Below are 24154 nucleotides of genomic sequence, written 5' to 3' on the forward strand. Positions count from 1 at the left end.
TTCCAACACATGAAAGAAACAGGACACGAAATTAATTTTGCAGATTCCAAATTGCTCTTTAACATGGAACATCACCACAAGAGAATAATCATGGAAGCCATCGAGATAGAGAAACACCCTCACAACATGAACAAGCGTGACGACACGTCCCGCCTGCCAGACATCTGGAAATTAGCCCTCCCCACAAAAACCGACACCAGAACCAGAGGCACACAGAACGCCGTCACCAATCAACCACACCAGACCCAAACCCAGACCCTCTCCACAGACATATTACAGACTCCATCCAGTAGCCAAACTATAGTGGCACCTCCGGATGCTGCACCCCCCTGCAATCCCTACACAGATCTGGCTGGCACAAGGCACAAAATCACAGCTCGCCCCTATACACGAAGCCAAGCCAGAGCACAACTAAATGCAGCACAGCCATCTTCTCAGAAAAACTCTTCACAAGCTCAAGAGGTCAAGACACGAAAGCTTTAGCAACTAATCTACACTTAATGACCCACCCAGTGGTATTCAGAATATCACTCATGAAATCACTCAAGATATCCCTCAAGTAATTAAGGAACAAAAGAAGAAAAGGCACACTAATCTAGGAACTTCCTCTCTGCCCAGAACGTTGGAGGCTATACACCACACCCCTCAACAGTATTTATAGAAACTCAAACACCAGATTCTGCTCTGTTCCAGTAACAAGAAGCCGAAAGCACCAGCCTGAAGATGACGAGTGAGACCTCGTCGAAACGTCGCCCAGACACCCCGACTCTTACACGGGAAGACACCCGAAGACACCAAAACCTGCATATATATATATATATATATATATATATATATATATATATATATATATATATATATATGTGATAAAACTTTAGGCTTTTGATAAAAAACAGAAAAGCTATTTTAAAATATTCAAAACATGCTGAAAACAACAGTAGCTAAACAGTCATAAAGCACATGTAATGTCTGGATAGGTTTGCAAAAACAATAATGTTTTAAGCAGACCCCGAAAACAGTTCAGCGAAGGCGCCTGCCTGATGTCAATAGTCAGGGAGTTCCCAAGTGTAAGTGCTGCCACATTAAAGGATTTATTTCTTGCAAGTTCAGCGCAAATATTATGTGGCACTTGTAACTATGCCAGTTCAGCAGATCAGCACAGTCGAGTGGGTACCTGTAAGTGATGGTGTAGGTAAACTGGTCCCAAGATGTTAATAGTAACACATTGAACTTGGACCAGTAGCAAATTGGCAACCAGTGCAGATCTCTGAGCAGAGGTGTTATGTGCTGGCATGGCCTCACTCCTGTCAGCAATTGTGTTGCAGCATTCTGCACTGGCTGCAGCTTCAAGTTCAAGGGAAGCCCCACTTGGAGCACATTGCAGTAATCCGGTCTTGAAGGGTTGGGTGAACTATTGCCTGAAATCGACAAAACACACATAATAAAAACAGAACAACCAGGCAGAATCCAAACCCCTATTTGTTATCCCTCCCTGTTGAATGCAAGCCCCCAGCAGAAAGTGTTACAGCTCTTCAGGCAAGTGTTTGAGGAGACCTCTGTGCGAAATGAATTCCTTGATTCAGGGGCTGCCCCGTGATGCAGACAGCGCTCTCTCTGCATCCTTTAATTCATTCTGAATGCATTGCCTTCTACTTTTAAAAGCATTCTGTGTGCACTTTTGGTGCAGAATGTGTTTGCTGCTTTCAACATTGTTTGTTTAAAGGAGTGGGCAAGGTTTCCAAACACTTTGTAAGAGGCAAGAGCAGCCTCTGGGGAACACAACTTGTGTGCTTGTTTTTTTATTATTATTTGAATTTATATACCGCCCTACACCCGGAGGTCTCAGGGCAGTTCACAGACTAAAATCACAATCTATAAAATCAAAATAAGAACAATAACCCAATAACACGCCCCCACCGCAGCCTGAATCCCCCCTCCCAGCTCAAGATGCCAGCTCTGACATTCACTTCTCCTTCTCTGCCCTCTCTGTTCCCCTCTTCTCTCTTCCTCCAGCACCAGCGATGCCGCCCCAGAACATCCAGATAAGTGCGCTCTCCGCAAGCCAGCTAGAAGTTGCCTGGGACCCTCCGCCAGTCGACAGCCAGAATGGGAATATCCAAGGCTACAAGGCAAGTGCTCTCTCTGTGTGTCCACTACTGCAAATCTTCTTCCTATTGTCATTAATAATTCCAACTTCCATAAGACTTGGGCACGGAGATGGGGGCCGGCTATTCCTCTCTGCTGCAGCCAGGTCACTTCACATGTGGCATGACCCAGATGCAAAAAGAGAGGCACCTGCAACAGGCAGCTTGCAGCGACTTAAAATCACAAACAAGTTCAGAAAGAAAGTGCACAAGCAACATGCAGATCCCTAACAACTGGTATCTGACCAACTCAAACCACGATGCTGGATTTAGACTCTCTCCAAAAATTTGCTCTGATAAATGGAATTTTTCTTCAACCCTCCCACTCCCCTTTTCCTTTTGTGCCTTTTCAGTGGTAAGTCTTTGCACAGGCCTTGGAGATTACCATTGCAGTGTGGCACATCTGATCTGGATAATGGCAGAGCAGAGACTGGGGCCAGTTCCTCCTGGTCCAGGAAGGGAGCAGCTGGTATGCCAGCCCCAGCTGGGGGTGGGGTGGGCACATTGGCTTAGCTAGCTGCTCGGGTGCCCAGGGCAGTGCAAATGCCCTGCACCCGGGAGCGGGGCTGTCGGAATCAGAGGGTCGAAAGGCCCAGCTGGAGCGTCTCCCTTCAGCCTAGCCGCTGTAGAGATCCCTCGACCTCTGCTCCGACGTGATCAGTGACTCAAGCTTGCAGACTTGAGCACACTTTTCAGTGTAAGCTGCACAACAGAAGAGGCTTGAGGCTGTAAACACCTACTAAACTACGCATTTATTATACATAAATCAGGACAAAGAAAACATGGCATCTCTCCTTGCCGTCTTCTCGGAGAGAGACTAAAAACAAAAGCGTTACAGAGCGGAGGTTCTGCTCACGCCATCAATCTGTGCTGGAATGTAAACAGACATGTGACACACAACAACCCCATGTCTGCAGCATAGGGTGGAATGGAATCCCAACAGGGGCAAGCCAGGGCAGAGCATGCTGCACAGAACCTCCACAGAGTCCGCCAGCCCCATGTTGCCGTTTCGGGCAGCGCGGAGCCTGCTGGTGCCCGAGCCACCGCGTCACTCCCCAGGAGAGATGTGTGACTCGGGTGCACTGCAGGCCAGGCCCCATGGTCACCCCCATCTGTGATAACACCCGGAGCAGCCCACACCCACCGCACCCCCCTTCCTACGCCACCGGGTGGGCACACTCATGGCTGCCACCTGTATATCCATTAGTGGCGCTAGATCTAGGGTCATACTCAATATTTCTTCTTTATTTATATTTAATACTATTTATTGCATTTGCACCCCATGTTTCTTTCCTGGGAGCTCAAGGTGGTGTACGTGTTTCTCACCCTACTTATTTAGTCCCCACAACATCCCTGTGAGGTGGGTTAGGCTGAGAGAGACCATCCCTGGCTTCTAGGGTCACACAGCAAGCTTCACGGCCGAGTGGGGATTCGAACCCAGGTCTCCTAGGTCCTTAATGCATTATTTCTTTCCCAACTTTTTCTCCAAAGAGCTTAAGTTGGCATAAATAGGTCTCTACCCTCAATTTATCCTCACAACGCCCCTGTGAGGTAGACTATACCGAGAGGCAGTGACGGGCCCCCAAGGTCATCCAGCGATCTTCGCAGCCAAGTGGGGATTCGAACCCAGGCCTCTCCCAGGTCCTAGTCCGACGCTCTAGCCACTTGGCCGTGGCTCTGTTGCAGTTCTGTCGCTTTGAGAGGCCACAAGCAGCCTGCTGCTTGCAAGCCCTGCGACTTGGCTGGCGCTCGTTGCCTGGCTCATTCCCCCCCCCCCACCTGTGTGTCAGAGCAGCAAATGGAGCGAAGCTGAGCCAATGGAAATGATCTAGCATCGCCTCTTGGCAGGAGCAAGCTACCTGCTATAACAATTTGTGTGTTTTCCGCTTTTGTTTGTGCACAGGCTGTTCTAATCGCTTGGCTCGTAGCAGCAAGGCAGAGTCTTGGCTGGGCTCTCGGGTCAGGCTCCCAGTTTGTGCAGGAGAGGATCAATTAACTGTTACACCCATTTGTGGCTGTCCCACAGCCAAGGTGGGGTTCCTGCTGGGGTGTCGTTAGGGGGAGAAGAGAGTGTCTGCAGTTTTCCCACCAGGCACTGAAAAGGCCACAGATGTGGTCATGAGAGCAGCCCTAGGGGTCCATCTAAGCATCCTTGTCTCCATGGCAGCCAGGTGCACCCTGCGAAGCACCCAAGCAGGGTGGCCGGGCAGTAGCTCCACCCTGAGTTGCCCCCTCCCTCCCCCCACTGATATGCAGAGGCATGGTGCCTCTGCATAACCCTTGTGGCTAGTAATTCTTCTTCTTCTTCAGCGATCCCTTGTAGCTGAGTAAGATTGTCTTCCATAAACAAGGGACTGTGGAGGCCAGTTCTGGATCCACACGTCCTTCCACAGTGGGGACATAGGTTTCCGGACGGGAGTTGATCACGGTGAGGGTTTGTCAAGCGTGCCTTCCTTTTAGCACATTTCTCCCTTGCGTCCTGAGTTTGAGTGTCTTCAAAGCCCATGGCACCTTGGTAAAGGCTATTCTCCTTGTGGCTAGTAATAACCATGGCTGGACCTCTTCTCCTCCACCAATTAGCCTAATCTTATCTTAAAGCTACATCTTGGAAGTTGAATGTTGGAAGATTCAGGACGGCAATTCGCACTGTGCATAGTTGAGCTGTGCCACTCACTCCCACAAGAAGTGATGATAGCCACCAGCTTGGATGGCTTTAAAGGAGCATTGGACAAATTCCCAGAGGAGAGGACTATGAATGGTGACTAGCAATGGTGATTCCATGGTTGGAGGCAGCAAAGCTTCTCTATACCAGTTGCTGGAAACCACAGGTGGGAGAGCGCATGTGGTTGGCCACTGTGAGAACAGGAGACTGGACTAGATGGGGCATTGGACGGATCCTTCAGGACTTTTCTGGTGTTCTTACGTTAACTTGCAGCAAGAATTCCATAAATCAGTTACGCCTTTTGCCTGGCCTGAATCTCTTGCTGCTCAGTTTCAATAGATGACCCCAATCATTATGGGATGAGAGAGGGAGGAAGACACTTCTCTCCTGCTTTCTACCTTTCCATTTCCTTCAAACTATGTCAAATTTTATTTGCTCCTTACCGGAAGTCCAATGGACACAGCAAAGAGAGAGAAAGAGGTTCAAAAATCATTAATTTATAACATGTCATGGGGGGTGAGTTAGAGGCAGCAGAGGAACAGATGGCAACTTTAGAGAGGCAGGGTAAAAATCCACATTAAGTAACCCTTTCTCTTCCAATTAGGTTTACTACTGGCAGGAGGAGAGTCAGAATGACACGGAAAAAGTAAAGGTCCTTTTCCACCCGGAGACAAGCATTCGGCTGAAGAACCTCACCAGTTACTCTAAGTACTTGATCTGTATCTCTGCTTTCAACGCAGCAGGCGATGGGCCAAAGAGCAGCCCTGGGCAAGGCAGGACTCACCAGGCGGGTAAGGATGCTACTGCCATGTACGAAGCATGGCGAAGCCGGAACCTCTATTGCCTGACCTCCAACTCTGTTTGTTCCCCTCTGTGTTTTAAATAGAAGGCTGCCAAAGCCACACATCCTTGGAATGTCATAACGATGAGACATAAGGATGAAGCCTGCCTCAATAACCCAGGACCTTTTCCAGAATGTCTGGCTCCTGCCCTGTCCTCAAAGCCGAATGCTCTCCGATATTACAAAGCATTGGGGGGGGGGGCATTTACCAAACTACTTCCCTGCAAACATGGGCAATGGGACATCAGAGGCCTCCTCAAGCTTCCTTTGCCAAGCCGCTGCCCACCAGTGGCTGGGACCGATGGGAATTCTTGGCCAAAACTTCTGGAAGCCACAAGTTTGGCAAAGGCTGCCTTAGAGCTATACACCTGTCATTCCAGACACCCATTCTACATGCAGTGGGGGGTTGAGATCACATTGATCTGACATCCACTTTTAGGATGAGTGGCCTTCATAATTTTTGCACAGATTGAGGCTACACATGTCAAACATGTAGCAGACTGTGCCAGAGCAATTCTGATCAAACCCACCCACAGCCCACAACAACAAACGTTTATACTGCTACAGCTCTGCCTGTCTTGTTGTTGTTGTTTAGTCATTTAGTCGTGCCCGCCTCTTCGTGACCCCATGAACCTGAGCACGCCAGGCACTCCTGTCTTCCACTGCCTCCTTTAGTTTGGTCAAACTCATGCTGGTAGCTTCGAGAACACTGTCCCACCATCTCGTCCTCTGTCGTCCCCTTCTCCTTGCGCCCTCCATCTTTCCCAACATCAGGGTCTTTTCCAAGGACTCTTCTCTTCTCATGAGGTGGCCAAAGTACTGGAGCCTCAGCTTCTGCCTTCATAAGGCTCCTTATTTATTTATTTTCCTTCTAAGACAGCAGAGAGGAAATCTGTGGCTCTACAGATGTCATGAACTACAACTCCCATCATTCCTGACTATGGGCTTTGTTGGTCTAGGGCAGATGGGAGCTGTGGTCCAAGGACTTCGGGAGAGCTGTTGGTTCCCCCCCCCCCCCACTGTTCTGAGGCCTCCAAATACAGAAAGGGAGCAAGGTTTTTAGACTTTTAGATGTCAAGCACTGAACAGTCACAAGGCAGTTTCACTTGGCAAGTGAGATTAATGGATTTTTTTTTTTAAAAAAAAAAAGAGGTGGCGCTTTGGGATCTTCTAACTAAAATTACTGCTGCAAAAGGCACTGAAGCAGACTAGACTTCAAAGAGGATTCTGCCGTAGGCCACGTTCCCATCTGACATGCCACAGACAGGGCCGTGTATGCTGGTTTAGTTCATGTCCATCTTTTATCCACCCCCCAAACCATCTTTGATGCAAACTGAGAAAAAGAACGACCAGTGATGTGTGCGCAGCCGTAGATTATGAGCAATGTCATGGGCTGGAAGGGGAGCGGTGATCTTCCTGCCGCTAAGTGTTTCTGCTGATGTTCATCCCTCTTCCAGCTCCAAGCGTCCCCAGCTTCCTGGCTTTCTCAGAAATCACCTGCTCCACCGTCAACGTGTCTTGGGGGGAACCAGCTGCAGCCAATGGCCTTTTGCAGGGTTACCGGGTGATCTATGAGCCTTTGGCCCCAGTGCAAGGTAAGAGTGCCCAGGAGAGATCAGTGTGCCCAACTGGGGAACACTGCACATTGCAGTTGTGCGTCTGGTCTCCCAATATACAGTATATGTCCACCCACCCCTTTGTACATCTCCATTAACTGGGGTTTGCCATGACCTCTTGGATGGAGAAACGAGGTGATTCAGCTTTAAATTTTCATTGTATCTCTCTCTGTATTCCCCCCCACACACACACCCATTTCCAGAGACCCCCAAAGAAGTGGGGGCCCACCCTGAGTTCTTTTCTGTTGAGATTTTTTCTGCTCAGGTGACTTTCACTTGCAGTCCCTGTTTATGGATTCTTGAATGTTTATGGGATGTTGCTTTTAACCTGAGTTACAGATGACAACAAAGAACCCTGCAGCTGTTTCTCACAGCTTGCTCTAAAACAGCTTGAAATGTGCATTATTTGGGGGAGGGGGCGAGGTCTTCTTCATCTCTAATTTCTCTGATCAGTTAAATGACACCCCCTCCGGAAACACTGGGTGATGTCCAGTGTGATTTTCCTCTGTTGGGCATTTGAACAATAATATGTCTCTGAATTAAAATATTAATTAGAAAGAAAATTTGAACTAGACTTGTTTCTTTTTCTTTCTTTCTTTCTTTCTTTAGATTTAGCCAATAAAAGCTGAGATAAATATCTTTAATATAACTTAGTAATAAACTAAAGGGATGGATGATAGCACGGCAGATGTAATGCGCTCTGAAAAGTTTGATCCAACCAGCTTCTGTCAGATTTTAAATGAACTCTTGTGTTGTCCAAGGAGTTTGACACTTTTCGGGAAACTTTGAATATAACACAGCAGTCAAGAAGGCAAATGCAATATGGTGGGGGAAGCATTTTTCAAGAGATTGAAAATATTTCTTTTTAAATAAACTACTATTATGCCACTCTTAAAATCACCTTTAAAACTCCAGGCCATCTCCGCAGCCCTTCCCCACTGCAGGGAGGTGGGACCGATTCAGATGGTGCGCCCCCATCACTTAAAGGATCCAAATGGTTTCCAAATAGTGGTAGGAGATGTTTTATCCCATGTCGATGGCCTTCCAGCTGATTCCCTGGTGGCCTGCTGGAATGCGGAGTTAACCGGGGCTATTGACTTCCCTCGCCAATTGCATGGATGGCCCTGTGGTTTTCCCAGGAGCTGATGGCGATGAAACAATTGCTGAGGCAGCTAGAGTGCCTGTGGAGGAAAACTCATTCTGAATTGGACTGAACACAGGTTAGAGCTCAACGTCGAGCCTACCAAGTGGCGATAGCGACGGTGAAGAGGACCTTCTTTGCCGCCTGTATTGCATCTGCAGAAAATAAATGTAGCCTATAGACCTTAAGCTCTCAGGCTTAAAATCTAAAACACTAGACACATTCCAGAAGGAGAAAAGATGCTTCCACACGAGAATCAAGGCTGTGCGCACACAGCAGTTTAGAATGGATTGAGTGCTTCCTCCTTGAGCACATTTTTCGTGTCACCCACATGGCATTGTCCTCATCCAAGTAGCAACCTGCTCTTTCCACCCACTTATTTCAGATTTTCGCAATCCATGGATACTGCAATTTGCCCAACTGTGGACATACTGAAGCACATTGTGGGGGCAGTTTGATTTGGTTTTTTGACATGAGTGGTGATGTTTTGCTGGGTGCTGGAACTGAGGGAGGGTGGGGAACTACTCACTGAGGAGAGGGGACGGCAGCACACAGTGCAACTTCATCCCACCATTCCCCACCCACTAGAGTGGGCAGGACATACATAGACTACATTCACACAACAGTTTATTCCATTTCTCCGATGTTTCCCTGTTAATTTCTCCATTGCCTTTGGGCTTCTGCGCGACATAACAGCCGCTTTTAGAAAACTATTGGAAAATAGCACATGTCTAGTGCTCATTTCCATGTTCTTTGATTTTTAAAAAAATCCTTTTGCAGCCACCTTAACCCAGAAAATCACAGAATTGAAGTGATGAAATCTGGGGTGGTATTCACAAGGGACACACAATAATAGTTCAGCCATCAAAGACCAAGGAAAAGAGGTGGCCATCTAAAGCTATCAAGAGATGGGCACCTGACTCTTCCCTATAGGGAGGGAATTCCACAGCTTTGGAAGTCATTGCAGAGAAGGCTGATTTCAAGTCATCACCCCCCACACCTTCAATGGCACCCTAAGAAGAACTCTCCTGCTGCAGATCATAACAGCCTGACTGGCACATAGGGGAGGAGGTACTCTTGCAGGTATTTGGGGCCCAAGTCATTTAGGGCTCCAAACACCAAGGTGAGTGAGCACCTTGAACTCGGCTCCGAAGCAAAGAGGCAGCCCGAACAGGCTCCATGCTCATCCTAACAGATGCCCCAGGCTGCAACTCAGTGTGGCAGGTCTTAACATTCTTGTGTTTTCATATTATCTCTTTATATCCATTCCTCACTGAAAGGCCAGACTCCAACATCACCTGCCTGTGGGAAATGTTAACACAACTACGTTAGCAGGTTATGCAGCTGAATTATTCACAGGCAAATTCAAACAAAGATCTTTTTTGGGGGGGGACTTAACTAGGCTCTATTCACCTTCCTCTTCCACGGGGGTGGGGGGTTAAATTGAACATGAATAAATTAATCCAATCTGAAAGGTCAGAAGATTTTCACTCCTGTTGCTTTGCTGTCCATGGATGAGGCATTGGTCAACAGAGGTTTGGCCTGGTAAATTTATTTTCCCCAGGAGTGATTTGAAAGAATGATTGGCCCAGAGGCCCCGGGTGAAGACAAGCTGGGTTGAATGAGCTACTGCTTACAATCCCCTAAACTCACCTTTTTCCTCCATCCTAATGTAATTAGTGAGGTAGTCTCCAGCCTCTTGGTAATTTCCCAATTGCGCTGTAAGATTTTTTCCCCCCTCCCCTTCTTGGTGCCCACTTATCAAGCTTAAAGTCTAATTACACTTATCTGTGCTGAAAATTGGCCATTATCGCTCCTTAAATTCCCACTAATTGTAAGAAATACTTCCTTAGCAAATGGCTAGATAATTTTCACTGGTAATCTAGACAGGATAAGCTCCACTGCTCCACTGCCTTCCTCTTTTCTTGTTAATACATTTAACACCCTTGTCTTATTTTTTTATTCCCCCCCCCGCCCCCATCTGGATGGCTCTGTTCCAGGGGTGAGCAAAGTGGTGACCGTGGGTATCAATGGGAATTGGCAGCGGTGGCTGAAAGTCAGAGACCTCACCAAGGGCATGACCTACTTGTTCCGAGTACAAGCCAAGACCATCACCTATGGGCCAGAGCTGCAAGCCAACATCACAGCTGGACCAGCAGAGGGTAAGTGAGACACGAGGAACGTGCCAAGGCGAGGGAGGCAAGAGGGGGGGAAGACCAAACAGAGCCCATTGCATTAACACAGCACCCAGCAGCAAGGAAAGGGGTTCAAAAGGCATTTTCAAGCCAGGGGAAAGTTAAGCGGCAAGACATGATTTCATGTCCTCCTTCACAGACAGTGGCAATGTCCAGGTGTCTCTACATAAGAGGCCTCAGCCCACAGACTGGTTGGGGAGGGAGAACCCTACCGCATGGGTCATTTCCCCCAAACTACACCCAACTGACAATCGGCTTGTGTTACTGGTCCTCACTCTACTGTGGCTTTTGGATTCATCCCTCTCCTCCCCCCCCACAAAGAAATCCTGAATTCCACAACCTGTATAAATCAGGCAAATTTGCATGTTTTGCATTAATACTGGGTTATTCTTATTCTTATTATTTTTTTGCATATTCTGGCACTGCTACTAACAAAGATGGCAGACCTAAGTAGGGCTCTGAATCCCTGCCACTGAAAATTGGAGGAAAATTAACAAATAAATCCTCCAGCTTTCTGGCTCCTGGCTCCTCAACAGTTATCCTGCACATTCAATCAAATCTTTGTAGCTGTAAAGGCTTGGAAATGACCTGGCCCCTTTCTCTAAGGGAGTCTGAGATTCTCAGGAGGCCATTTGGCAGAGGTGGGCAGTGGCCTTCATGAGACACTGGTCCAGGCTCCACAGTGCAGTTGTCTTCCCACAGTGAACACGGGGTTGTCCTGTCTGCTCATGGCATGACCCAGCCTGTTAATGGGAGAGTCGAGAACAGAGTAGCTTCACCAGGTAACTCTCTTCTCGAAAGAGGCATCTGTTTGCCAGAGGCCTCCTGATTTTTCATCTCTCCAAAGTGACTGGACCACATGGTAGAAATGGCTGTTCCTTTCACCCTGCCTCATGCTTGCTCTCTCCACTTCACCCCTCCCTATAGGCTCCCCAGGTTCCCCTCAACATGTGCTGGTTTCAAAAACAGCCTCTGGACTGACTTTGTACTGGACTGAGGGAGTTCCAGGAAGCCGACCCACGACTGGCTACATCATAGAAACCAGACCGTCAGGTAGGCCACAGAAATGGAGAAAGAGAGCGTGCAGATCATCTGATCCCTAAAAAACATGGTTGGGGTGGGGTGGGGGCACGGAAGATGGGAGGGGGGAAAGTTGGGGAGGGGGTCATATCTTATCAATATCCAAAACATTGACATCTGGATGATTTCTCCTTTCACACTTGACCCCACACGACCTCTGGCTTACCCACCCTGCTTCTTGTGCCACTGCTTTCCCTCGGAGAAAGCCGCTCTTTAATGTTCAATTGGAACAACTGGAAATTCAGGTTTTCTCCAGATTGATGTCTGCTCCAATTTAGCACCCAAGACTGGGTTTCCCGGGGAAAGGAGCAGGGCAAGGGGGAAACCCCTCAGCCCCGTGCTTTTCGGCACATGGCAATTGACAGTGTGGACGAGCCCTCACTTTGGCCTGCATCCGGCTAGGAGGATGGCACCTTGGCTGCGACCATTTGGAATAGCTCCTCTCCTGGCTTGGAGCCACGATTCCTTCCTGCTCAGGGCAGATTCTCCTGAGTTGCAAGGGAGGCTAAGTGCCAGCCCTGACTTGCAGGTCTTTAGGTGACATAACCCAGGAAGAAGGAAGCTCGTGGATAAAAGGTTTCTCATTGGCTGCCAGCCTTGGTGACTCTGCTCTGTCTCCACAGTTGGAGGGCAGCAATACTTCTGAATGCCAGTGGCTGGAAACCACAGGAGTCCCGGGAGTGGGCTTTTGTGCTCGGATCCTGCATGTGGGTTTCCCATTGAGTCATCTGGTTGGCCACTGCAAAAACAGGATGCTGGACTAAATGGGCCATTGACGGATCCGGCATGGCTCTTCTTGTGTTCTCCTTGCTCAGTTTTCCATCATTTCAACAAGGTTTGCAAAGGAGAAAGTTCTGCTGCACCAGAGCCCAGGCCACCCAAGAGGCGAGGTGAGGCAGTTGCCTCAGGCAGCAGATGTGGTCTCCTCTGCTCCCTCTTCTGCACCTACCTGCCCTCCACCCTCTCCGTGCACAGCTATGGTGGTGGGCAGAAACAGAGGCATTTTCTGTTTAGCCCAAAGCGACAAAACGTCCTGGGCTGGGCCTTCCATCATCTGCAAGATCTTGGCAGCTTCCTCAGGCCCTCCTGGGTCCTATCCATTGTTCAACGCTGTATCCATTCTCTGTGCCAGACCTGCTGGTATGTCGTGCGTCGTCTCACTTGGAGGCAGTTGAGAGAGTCCTTCCAGTGAGGTTCTCAGTTACATTAGCACAGCTTTGTGCAGCCTGGACCCACTCCACTGCATCTGCAAACAGATTGGGCGAGGAGTGCATAGAAAGAGAGAGCCCCTCGCTGGGCCTAACAACTGAGTCTCTTAATTCTCCCACAGATTATTTTAATCCCGTTCATGCTGCCATAATAAACGAACGAGGCTGTTTGTGCGCTGGGATTCCTATTCTTCCTTTCAGGCAGAATCTGCAGAGAGCGTGAAATGCGATCCAGGCAAGGGGAGGATAATAATTGGATCTCTGGCTTATTTCACACACGCTTCGGCTTCATTAAAACGTTCTGCATCTCGCTCAGTTTTGCCCCTCCTGTGCTTTTGTGTAGAGTTTTTCTCTCTCTCTCCGAGTTCAGAGCTCAGCCGGAGAGAAGAGGCAACGGTTCTCCTCCCTGAGTCACTGCTCTGCAACTAACGCTGGAGATTATGCTGCACCTTTGCTGCATCTTTGCTCCTGGACAGCGATGTGTTGCCCTGAGCGGGAGGCAAATGGCTGACCCAGACCAGCTCTCTTTGTGTATAAAACCCCAGAGGGGGGAAGGACCTCTGTGTTTGTGCAACCACAATCAAGGCGTCTTAATAGGCAAATGAAAAGCGTGAGCACTTTGTCAATATTTAAACAACTTACCATTACCTTAGGGTTCCACATCTCAGCTGTCATCTATTATAGGCCTCATTACCCTAAACGTTAAATGCTGCCTTCTCTCTTTTTTTCCTCCTCCCAACTGCTGCTGTAGCGCTCAGCCAGGGAACTGAAAATGCACTGCGAAACCATGCTGGGTGTTACCTCCAGTTGCTTCTACCTGAGAAGCGTTCAGTGTTTTTCTCACTATCAAAGGGGTCCTTTGCCATACTATTTTTTTTTTAAGAAAGCCCTCAAGCTATGCCTGTTTGTTTGTTTGTTTGTTTGAGCTCACCCAACTCCAGAGAATCTGGCTGGGCAAGCCTATTTTAAAAGACAGAAAATAAACAGATGAGGTCTGATGCCTCCACCAGAAATTTTTCCTGCTACAGATCACCAGCCAGCCAAGTAAGAAAACCTTACAGCTGGGGCAGAAGGGGCAATGCAGAAGAGCAGGGCCAGATGCAACCCCCTGAGAAGCACTAGCTGCTCCTGCCCCAGATTGCTGGACCTGCTCAAACAGCTAGAAGGCGCAGGATCAGAACTTCAAGCAATTCTTTACTGCCAATATCCACCAGTGAAAGGTGCCAGTCTCTGATTGCCAACCCAGAAGTAAGGGAATATCAGAGGATCATAGAAGTGTAGAGTTGAAAGGGACTCAAACCCCTGCAGTGCGGGGTATTGTTGGTTGTGACAATAGGACCAAGAGGTATCGATATCCATTGTGGAGGTGGCTAAGGAGCCCAGCCAGTAGCCTTCCATTCCACCCAGTGGGTTGATGATCATGACCTGCTACAGCTTTAAAAAAATGCCCTGGCTTTGGTGAGGCTCCACTGAAGTAGCAACCAAGAGTGCCTGTTGGCACAATCCCCCTGTTTCATTGCTTCCACTTATTCCATCTCGGACGTGGATGCAAACCAGCAAGAGCCAGTCAAATGCAAAGTCTCTGCCTCTCTGCCTCATCCCTGTGCCGCAACGGCCACCCCCCACCATCCCTGCCTTGTCCCACCCTCTGGCAGCACGTCAACAGTTTGCCAGCCTTCGCTTGGCAACTGGTCTGTGCCATAAACTCAGCCTTTCCTCCTTAAAAACAAATTAACCCCGGTTCTTGTCAGGCCCTTCTGGGGTGGCAGGGGGAGCGACATTTACAGCACAGTCTCTCCGACCCCAAAAAGCAGGGCAGGGAAATCCCTGGTGGTGCGTGTGCAAGAGAGGGCTCTCCAGCCGCCCCCATCTCCTGCTCCAGCCTGGCAGGCATCTGTTAGTGGCCTGCGCGCCATCAGGTCTAGGAGCCGCTGTGGGTTGACTGGCAGTTTGCTTCAGCCCAGAGCACCTGACTAATTGTCCGTGAAATCGCGCTCTTGTGTCGGGGCCGCGTCTGTTCTAACACCTGCAGCTCGCGCGGTGCCTGCCGCTCACCCCCTCCGAAGGATTAAAAAAGCACACAGTGCAGGAGTGTTTCTGAGGCGTTGGAAAAAGAGTGTGAGAACTCCCAAAGAGCCTGTGGGATCAGGCCGGTTGGCCAACTAATCCAGCAGCCTCTTTTTGTTGTGGCCAAGCAGATGCCTCAGTGCAAAACCCACAAACCCACTCTTCCTTCCTATGGTTTCCAGCAACTGGTATTCAGAAGCATCGCTGGCATGGAAGCAGAGCACATCCATCCTGGCTGGTAGCCAGGGGTAGCCTTCTTCCACCCCCAGGAATTTGTCTAATCCTCTTTTAAAGGCATCCAAGCTGGTGGCCATCCTGGGGGAAATGAGTTCCGTCCTTTCGTGAAAAAGTCACTTCTTTTGTTCCTCCTGCATCTTCCAAACTCCAACATCCCTGAATGCCCAGAAGTTCTAATGTTAGGAGACAGGGAGGAAAATGCTTCTCCATCCACCCTTCCATGCCAGGCGTCATTTTATGAACTTCTGTCATGGAAACTGTAGAGTTGGAAGGGACCACGAGGATTAGTCTGACCCCCTGAAATGCAGGAATCTTTCGTCCAACATGGGGCTCAAACGTAGGACCCTGAGATTAAGAGTCTCATGCTCTGCTGTCAGAGCTATTCCATACAAGGCACGTTGGCTGGGAATCGAACCCGGGTCAGCTGCTTGGAAGGCACCTATGCTCACCACTATGCCACTAACGCTTGTGTCACTTCTTGCTCACTTTTCTATAAATGAAAAAGTCCCAAATGCTGCAAGGGGTCACCCCCTTGACCCCTTGGCTGCCCTTTTTTGAATTTTTTCCCAGCTCTGCTTTGTCCTTTCTGTGGTGAGGCCAGGTGGGAGTCATCATTGCCTTCTCTGGCAATGCCTGCGCCTGCTTCAGGATCTGGTAGGAGGCTCAAAGTGTTTTGGTGCAAGATGTGTCTTCCCTCAGACCACCACCCCTTCGTAGGCAACTTGGATGGGCTTAGGAGGCAGTGAGGGATTCATAATGACAGGATTCTTTCCCTCTACCCTGCCCCCACCAGGAAGAAATTTCCCTTTTAGGGTCTTTACATTTCCCCCTTCTTTTGCAAAAATGTGTGTACAGCCTAAGCAAAGTTAGGGAAAGGACAGGTGTTTCAAAAAGCCCATGGCAAGCTGTCCTCTCATAACCCCACAGCCAGCTGCATTGCATCTCACAGTACATTACCCAAGAACTGGGGTGGAGCAGCTGGGCCGGGGACTCTGTGTGAGAGGCATAGGAAGCGTCTTTTCTCCCTGCGTTAATCATAAGCAGCCCTTTATCAGGTTTTTGCCTTCTAGGGTTCCCTTATCAAGTTGTGGGGAAGGGGGTGCATTGCTTGCAGCCCACAAGTGATCTCTCTGGGATGAAAAATGCAGCCCAAGCTCCAGGTCCTATTAACCAAATGGCCTTTCCCCCCCCCAATGCGTTGTTTTCTGACACTTTCAAGCAAACATTTTGAAGGCAGGAAGCTCGTTGCAATGGCTTTTGGTTACAGAAAGCCTTAGCACATGGTGATCAGGGTGTTTCCCTTTAGCCTCAAAAGAAAAGCTGGTGTTTGGGGCATCCATCTATCTCGAGAGGCAATGGAGTGTGCTTCCAGGGGTGAAGTCAAACTGCTGCATTAGCAGAACTGAAGTGGCCTCCCCGCGGTACAAGCCTGGACAGTGTGTCTAGAGGTCCTGGGCTGCCAGACAACAAGACGACCCTCAGCCTCTCTGATGTGGTCCAAAGGAAAGCAGAGCAATATGCTTGCCACCAGTTTGGCAGTCAGAGCCCAACAACATCTGGAGGGCCTAAGGTTGAAGAAGGCTGAGTAGCAGGGCTAGGAGAGACCCCTCTGCGAGACCTTGGGAAGCAGCTCTCATTCAGATTAGACAACACAGTGGGCTAGAGGTGGGCCTGCAGTATAAGGTGATTCAAAGGAGGAAGAGCTGCTATTCTGCATAAAAAGGAGACAGCCCAAAGGACATCCTTGGCATCTCCAGCTAAAGGGATCTCTAGTGGTGGGAAGCACCATTGTCTGAGGCCCAGGCTACTGAGCTAGAAGGAAGCATCATATGATTGGGGAAGGACCATAGCTCAGTGGTAGAGCATCTGTCTCGCTTGCAATAGGTCACCGCTTCAATCCCCAGTAACTCCAGGTAGGGCTTGGAGAGACTTCCTGTCTCAAACCATCGTGGGGATGCTGCCAGTCAGTGAAGACAATGGTGAGGCAGATGGACCAATGGCCTGACTCAGCGTGAGGCTTCCTGTGGGTATATTGGCTGCCTAGGACAGACCCAGACTCTTCCAAGTAGGGAAACCTCAGCAGGATGACACTCTAAATGCCTGTGCACACAACTCATTTAAGTGGTTTTGGGAGAAACCTGCAAGAATAGCAGCTCCAGGTCAAGAAAAAGGCCAGCTTGCAAGCAGAACTGGTAGATTTTCTCCAGGTAGTTGGATTCTCCACCCCCATCTCCATTATGTAAATTTTTTTATTGGTTTTTCACATTTTATAAAGACATAACACACACAAAAAAGACAAAGACAAAAACATGTATAATTCAAAAAAAAAGAACCTACTTTCTTAACCTTGTTCCTTGACTTCCCCTCACCCCCCTTCATGCATCCTAATTCCCATGATTATGTCAGCAAATTATTATTTCTCCTCTTTACCATCTTAATATTGCATCTTTTATAACAAATAGGTTCTTTCCTAAGTTGGACTCAAATTCTCTTCCATCGATTTCCCGTTTTATATTAGATAAAGATCATAATAACTAAACCCAAAAGTCTTGAGTGATTTTAACGTTCTATTTTTCCCTCCCTCCCATCCCCGGTTTTCGTCCCTTCCCCATTACATGTCCAAAATGACAGTTCTTAGCCTGGATTCCTCACATCCGAGGCTTTCAAATCTCTTTCCGTCCCTCTCCGTCGGTCTTGTTGGTAGTCCTTTGTGTTGGCCGTCGAGTCTCGAAGGAGATCTATCCCCGTCAAACCAAATTTTCTTCCCGCAAGTGAATTTAAGAACAGCTGCTGCAGAAGTTCCACAAACCATTCAACTTCAGAATCAAAGTCAAAGTCAAAGTCAGAGTCCAAGTCAAAGTGGAGGCCCCAATCATATTTCTTCTTTGTTTTAAGTTCCTGTATTCCATATAGTCCAGGGGTCTCCTCCTTCATCTTTCGCAGATTTGTAATCCATGTGATCCAAAAGTCTTCTTGCCTGTACTCCACTAGTATAAGCTTCTGGTTGGTGCTTTCCATCTGTGCTTTGTCCTTTCCTTGTTTAGTCTCCTCCACTTCTTGAGATATCATTTCCAGTTCAACTGCAGATTCTTTCTCATTCAAGTCCTCAATACATTCAGCAGAGCTGCTTATTCCAGAAGTCAAGGCCGTGAGTTGTTTATTCATAGTCAGACTCTGCTCTTGTAAAATTCCCACCAAATAAAACATTCTTTCGATTTCCGCTAGTAGCTTTCCATCCGCAGCCATTGTAATGTCACAGAATCCCCCCTAGAGGGAATCTGGTTACTTAGTAATCTTTTTCCAACAAACCTCTGACTCGTTGTTGTTTCTTTGTTTCCAACAATTTTAGTTCAATTGTAACTCATTTTAGTCCAGAGAGATCTCAAATAAAGATTTTTCAACTTTAAACTGCCCGTTTGACAGCTGTCAAACTCCGTATTGCTCTTCCACAGACTCAAACACGGAACGCTCCCGGGCCCGGGAGGGGGGGTTGTACACAACAAAGGAAACTTCTAAAATTCCACTCTTACACTCCAGCTCAAAATTTCTTTTTGCCAAATCGAGGAAGTTAATATCCTTTTTAACTCACCCCGCAAAGTGTAGGCTCTCCAGCTTAGTTCTTCTATTGTTGCTTTAGATCGTCTGCAAAAGGGGGGGGGTGCGGACTTCCCTTTAACACACACCCCGATCGTACCGAATTCACAAATAGATATTTTAAAGTCCAAATTCCGCTTACTCACAGGTTGTTTCTTTTCCAGCCGAATTCAGGGGAAAAAGTCAGCGCTCTTCAGCCATGGCACGCGGCTTTGCTCCACTGGGGTAGCGGTCTACTCCCAGCACCGCGCCGCCCTCTGTACCCTCTCCGTAGCCTTTAAAAAGGCTCTTCGTGAGTCAGAGGGGGCGTTTGAGGTGCCCACCGAGTCACCAGGTCCGCAGGTATCCGCACCTGCGTTTTTTGAGGGTCTCCGTGTCGCCGTCGCGGCAAGACCCGTCTCCAGCGGAGCAGATTCCCTCCGGAGCTCGGAGGGAATCCGCCATTAGCTGTTCGCGCTAACCCGGAAGTTCACCCCCATCTCCATTATGGACCAAGTGGCTGTTGTAATACCCATGGCAGAAAGCCCTAGTTTAGCAAAAGCAGGTATTCCCAGTCACTTCCTTAATGGGATTCACCAATGGGATCTTGCCTTTATAGAGGGAAGCCACCACCCAGACAGCCCTCAAATTGAAATTCTCAGTATTTACTAACACAGACAGCCCGTTCTATTACACGGATGTTGTGCAGAATGAAATGAAGCTTTTATTTGTTTTTATGTACTGCAAGCTACCTTCTCGGTTGCTGTGTATCTGCCCTCTGACTTTAAATAAAAGTCTAGGCTTTCCTTATTACATTGTAAGATTATTGTTGTTGTTTTTTGTTGTTGTTTTAAAGGAAATGTCTTATTTTCCCCTGCCTTGCACACAGTTCCTTTATGGACAAAAATCGTACCATTTAGGCTCTTAGAAACCAGTTTTGTGGGCATTGAATGCCTCTTCTGTATAGCAATTCAAGCAGGTTCAGGGAAGAGCTGCCCAGTTGATCAAGGGGATGAAGCAACTCCTCTTTGAGGAAAGGTTGCAGCCTTTGAAACTTTTTAGTTTAGGGAAAAGGCAAGCGAGGAGTGATGGAATAGAAGCTTATAAAATTACGCAGGACATGGAGAAAGCAGTAGAGAAAAGTTCTTCTTCCTCATAACACTAAAACTCATGGGCATCCGGTGAAGATTCAAGACAGCAGAAGGAAAGTCCTTCTTCATGCAGCACCTAGTTAAACTTTGGAACTCTCTGCCACAGGAGGCAGTTGGCCATCAAATTGGATGGCTTGAAAAGAGGATTGGACAGATTCATGGAGGAGGAGGGGGCCATCAAAAGCTAGCAGGGGCTTTGGCTATGCTTTGCCTCCATAGGCAGTATTGCTTCTGGAATACCAATGTCTGGAAGCCATGCGAGGAATGCTCCTGTGCTTGAATGCTGCTTGTGGGTTTCCCACAGGCACATGGTGGGCCACTGTGAGGACAGGATGATGGACTAGATGGGCCCTTGGCCTGATCCAGCCCCAGGCTCTTCTCTTGAAGCAAGAATTCCATAAACCAGTTATGCTTTCGTACCATGAAGCTGAATGTTGGAAGTTTCGGGACAGATTTAAAAGGACTTGTTCACAAAGCGCATAGTTGAGCCATGGACCCCACAGGAGGCAGTGAAGACCACCCACCTGGATTAGGCAAATTCATGGAGGAGAGGGCTATTGATGGCTACTAGCTTCCCCCCATCTCCTCCAACCTGACCCTTCTAGCTGGAGGTGCCAAGGAATGAACCTGGAGTCTTGGCGAGTGCAAAGGATGGGCTCCACATCATGTGCTGTGTTCCCTCATCAGTTAGGAACACCTGATACTGGCATATTTCAGCGTGCAGTTGGAAGGCCACTTGCGCAACAGCACACAATGGGATTTCCTACCCTTGCACATAGGTTATCCTTGTGAACTCTGGGAGTGGAGCTCATTGGTGGCCAGCACTCACACCATGTTTCTGTGAAAGGTCCAGGAATGCTCCCCCAAACCCCTTTCCTTGCTTCTTTTCTAGATGAAGGGTTGTGGGACCTGTTTGTGAAGGACATTCCCCGCGGCGCCACGTCTTATACAGTAGGCCTGGACAGGCTGAAGCAGGGAGTGAGCTATGAATTCCGGGTGGTGGCTGTGAACGAGTTTGGATACGGAGAACCCAGCGCTCCTTCCACTGCAGTATCAGGTGGGTAAACTGTGCCAGTGCCTCACCGGGGACTTGGGCAAAGTCTAGTTATTGTGGGTGGTCAACATCTAGCGGCTCCTCCCATTGTAGGATTTGGTCATGGAATCACAGAACTGCCGAGCTAGAAGGAACCCAAAGCCCCCTGCAATGTACTAGTCCACTAGAGACTGTTTGAATTGGAGCACAGCTGGTGCCTTTCTTTAATCTGGGAAGGGGGCTCACTGCAACAGGAGAAGCTGCAGCAGGATAAACTTGCACTCTCACATGTAAACATGCAGTCGTGCCCGTTCTGTGTGGCTCTATTTCATGAGCCAACACCATTCAGGGCCAGGGATCTTTTCAATGTGTAAAGGTGACAGCACCTCGCAATTCAGAGAGCAGGGGTCAATGCTGCATTAATGCAAAAGCATTAAAGCCCAATTTTCTAAAACAGGGCAGGATACGTGGGAGACATGCACCCAGTTTGTGTTTCCCAGAGGAAAGGCAGGATACGAATGTTTTAATCAAACTATTCTTACGCCACATTCACACCACTTTGAACAGTCACAATCTTCTGCCAAAGTATCCCTGGGAACTATAGTTTGTTAAGTGTGCTGAGAGGTGTTAGGTGACCCCTATTCCCCTCACATAGCTACAGTTCCAGAGTGGTTTAATGATCAATTCCTCTTCCCAGGTAACTCTGGGAACTGTTGCTCTGTAGCGAGGTAGGGGGTCTCCTAACAACTCTTAATATCCTCAACAAACTACAGTTCCCATTATTATTATTATCATCTTTTTAGAAAGCCATGATTGTTTAAAATGGCATGATTCTGCTCTAGGTGTACAGTGCAGATGGGACCTTGAATGTTCCAGCATTCAGCTTGCAGCTTCATTGATAACCTGCTCTTCCTCCGTGGAACTACTCAGCAGTATCATACCACTTTAAACTATAATGGCTTTGGCCACATGGGAACTGTAATTTGTTAAGGGCATTAACATCTTGGTTGTGAGTCCTAGAATATCTTCTCTGCCTTGCAGGCCTTTTCCACCTAGCCTGGACTGACTCCACCTACAAAAACTGACTCTTGGGTTGGAGGGCTGCTAGGGGGTGTTTGTTGGGTTGTGGGTTTCTGCTGGTGGTTTTCTGTATTTTTTTAAAAAATGTTGTTGTGATTTGTGTGGCAATTGTTCAGTTTGGTTGCATATTTTTAAGTGTTTTAATTATTTTTATGACTACTTTTGTTATGTTGTACGTCACCTTGAGCACGAATTGAGCACATAAAATTATGTATGTATGTGCGTATTCAGAGATCACCAATCCCTTCACAGAGCTGCAGTTTCCAGAGTGTTTGATTGTGAAACCACTGGGAACCGTGGCACTGGGGAGGAGGGGGTCTCCAAACAACTCTCAGCACCCTTAAACTACAGCTCCCAGAATACTGGGGGGGGGCATGGCTGTTTAAAATGATGCCATGTACATGGCCTTCCTCCCCTGGCCCAACTCCCTGCTTTGAATGAAAGAACATGGCTCAGAGTTCAAGTACAGTGCTACCTTGCTTCTCAAATGCCTTGGTGCTCAAACAGCTTGGAACCCAAACACTGTAAACCAAGAAGTAAGTGTTCTGGTTTAGAAACTATTTTCAGAAGTCGAACATGCTCTTGTGCTTCCGATTTGAGTGCCACACTTCTGTTTTGAGTGTTACGCTGAGGTCTGTCTGTTTTTGCTATTTATTTTGCGTTTTTGTTTTTGCTGCTCTTTTTTTGTTTTTGTGACTGTTTGATTGATTGTGTGACTGCTGACTGCAGTACATTGTTTCTTGCTTTCCTTTTTTGGATCAATGGTCTCATTATATAGTAAAATTCATGTTAAATTGCTGTTTTAGGAGTTGTTTTTAAAATTCTGCAATGTATTAATCCATTTTGCATTACTTTCGATGGGAAAGCATGCCTTGGTTTTGGAGCGCTTTGGTTTTGGAACGGACTTCCGGAACAGATTAAGTATGAGAACCAAGGGACCACTGTAATGCTGGGCCCACAATGTGGTGTGATAAGATCTGACTGTCCCTGATGCAACTTCTGGAAAGAAGATTAATGGGAGCAATAGACGGGTGGCATCTGAACAGCAGGACGCAGTGAGGAGGCCAAATTTGGCCTCCAAGCTGGAGATGGCCTACCCAAATGCTTAGAAAAGAATCCAGAAACAGTGCTTAAGGATGAGAACAGAAATCGTGCTCCGGCAGCACGGCAGCAGCAGGAGGCCCCATTAGCTAAAGTGGAGCTTCAGGTTAAGAACGGACCTCCGGAACGAATTAAGTACTTAACCCGAGATACAGTGGTACTTAATTCGTTCCGGAGGTCCGCGCCGCCGGAGCACGATTTCTGTTCTCATCCTGAAGCAAAGTTCTTAACCTGAGGCAATATTTCTGGGTTAGTGGAGTCTGTAACCTGAAGCGTATGTAACCTGAGGTACCACCGTACATAGATCTGTGTTTTGCTGGGGGGAAACACAACTTCCTATAGGCAGCATCAACCGGTGGCCTCCTGCAGGTTTAGAAGCCTTGCTAGACCCAGCATTCAGAGATCTCCCTGTGCTTAGTGAAAGTCTCTGTCTGGCTTCAGGGAGGCATTTTTCAGATCACTTCTGCTGCTTCAGCAAAAGCTGAGAAGAAGAAAAAAAACCTTTTTATTTTTTAAATAATAATAAATCTTTTCATGGTTCAAAAGTTTGGTTCCTGAGGGGGGATATGGATAGTTCTGCAAGCCTCGCACTACTCTCTCTTTTTCTTTTCCCTTAAAAAAGAAAAGAAAATAAATTTCTCTTGCCATCATTTTTCTCTGCTCCTGGTGTGAGAAGCCCAAACACAGTTGAGCAGAAGGAGAATCGAAAGTGGGAGCCAAATGCCCCCATCATCGCAGTTACCTTCACTGCCCCAGCTCTGGCCCTGCATAGCTGAACCCCAACTCTCCCCCCCAGGAGGAGAGCAGCTCCTATTTCAGAACCCCACAAGGGCAGCGGTGGCGCAGGGACAGAGGCTCCAGCTCATTCAAAGGGATGCTTTATTTATTTACTATTTAATGCATTTATAACCCACATTTCTCCCAAAGTTGGGATTCAAGGCGGCTTCCAACATTTTAAAACATCATTATAAGATACAAAGTAGTACAACAGATTGGTTTAAAACTGTAGTTAAAATACCGGTACA

The 24154-nt window shown here is 48.0% G+C and overlaps 1 protein-coding gene across 7 annotated transcripts in view; it reads left to right on the top strand.

The window, feature by feature from the left end:
- Window positions 1–24154, top strand: part of SDK1 (sidekick cell adhesion molecule 1) — a 605542-nt gene that overhangs the window by 558820 nt on the left and 22568 nt on the right. For all 7 annotated transcript variants that reach the window (XM_082199580.1, XM_082199584.1, XM_082199585.1 and 4 more), the window contains 6 exons: window positions 2014–2129; window positions 5411–5597; window positions 7105–7242; window positions 10405–10566; window positions 11527–11652; window positions 20808–20972. In XM_082199580.1, coding sequence (XP_082055706.1) covers window positions 2014–2129; window positions 5411–5597; window positions 7105–7242; window positions 10405–10566; window positions 11527–11652; window positions 20808–20972 — 894 coding nt within the window. The remainder of the gene's footprint in view (window positions 1–2013; window positions 2130–5410; window positions 5598–7104; window positions 7243–10404; window positions 10567–11526; window positions 11653–20807; window positions 20973–24154) is intronic.

This window comes from Podarcis vaucheri, assembly GCF_965113315.1.
Source record: "Podarcis vaucheri genome assembly, chromosome: 14".
Classification (NCBI taxonomy): domain Eukaryota; kingdom Metazoa; phylum Chordata; class Lepidosauria; order Squamata; family Lacertidae; genus Podarcis; species Podarcis vaucheri.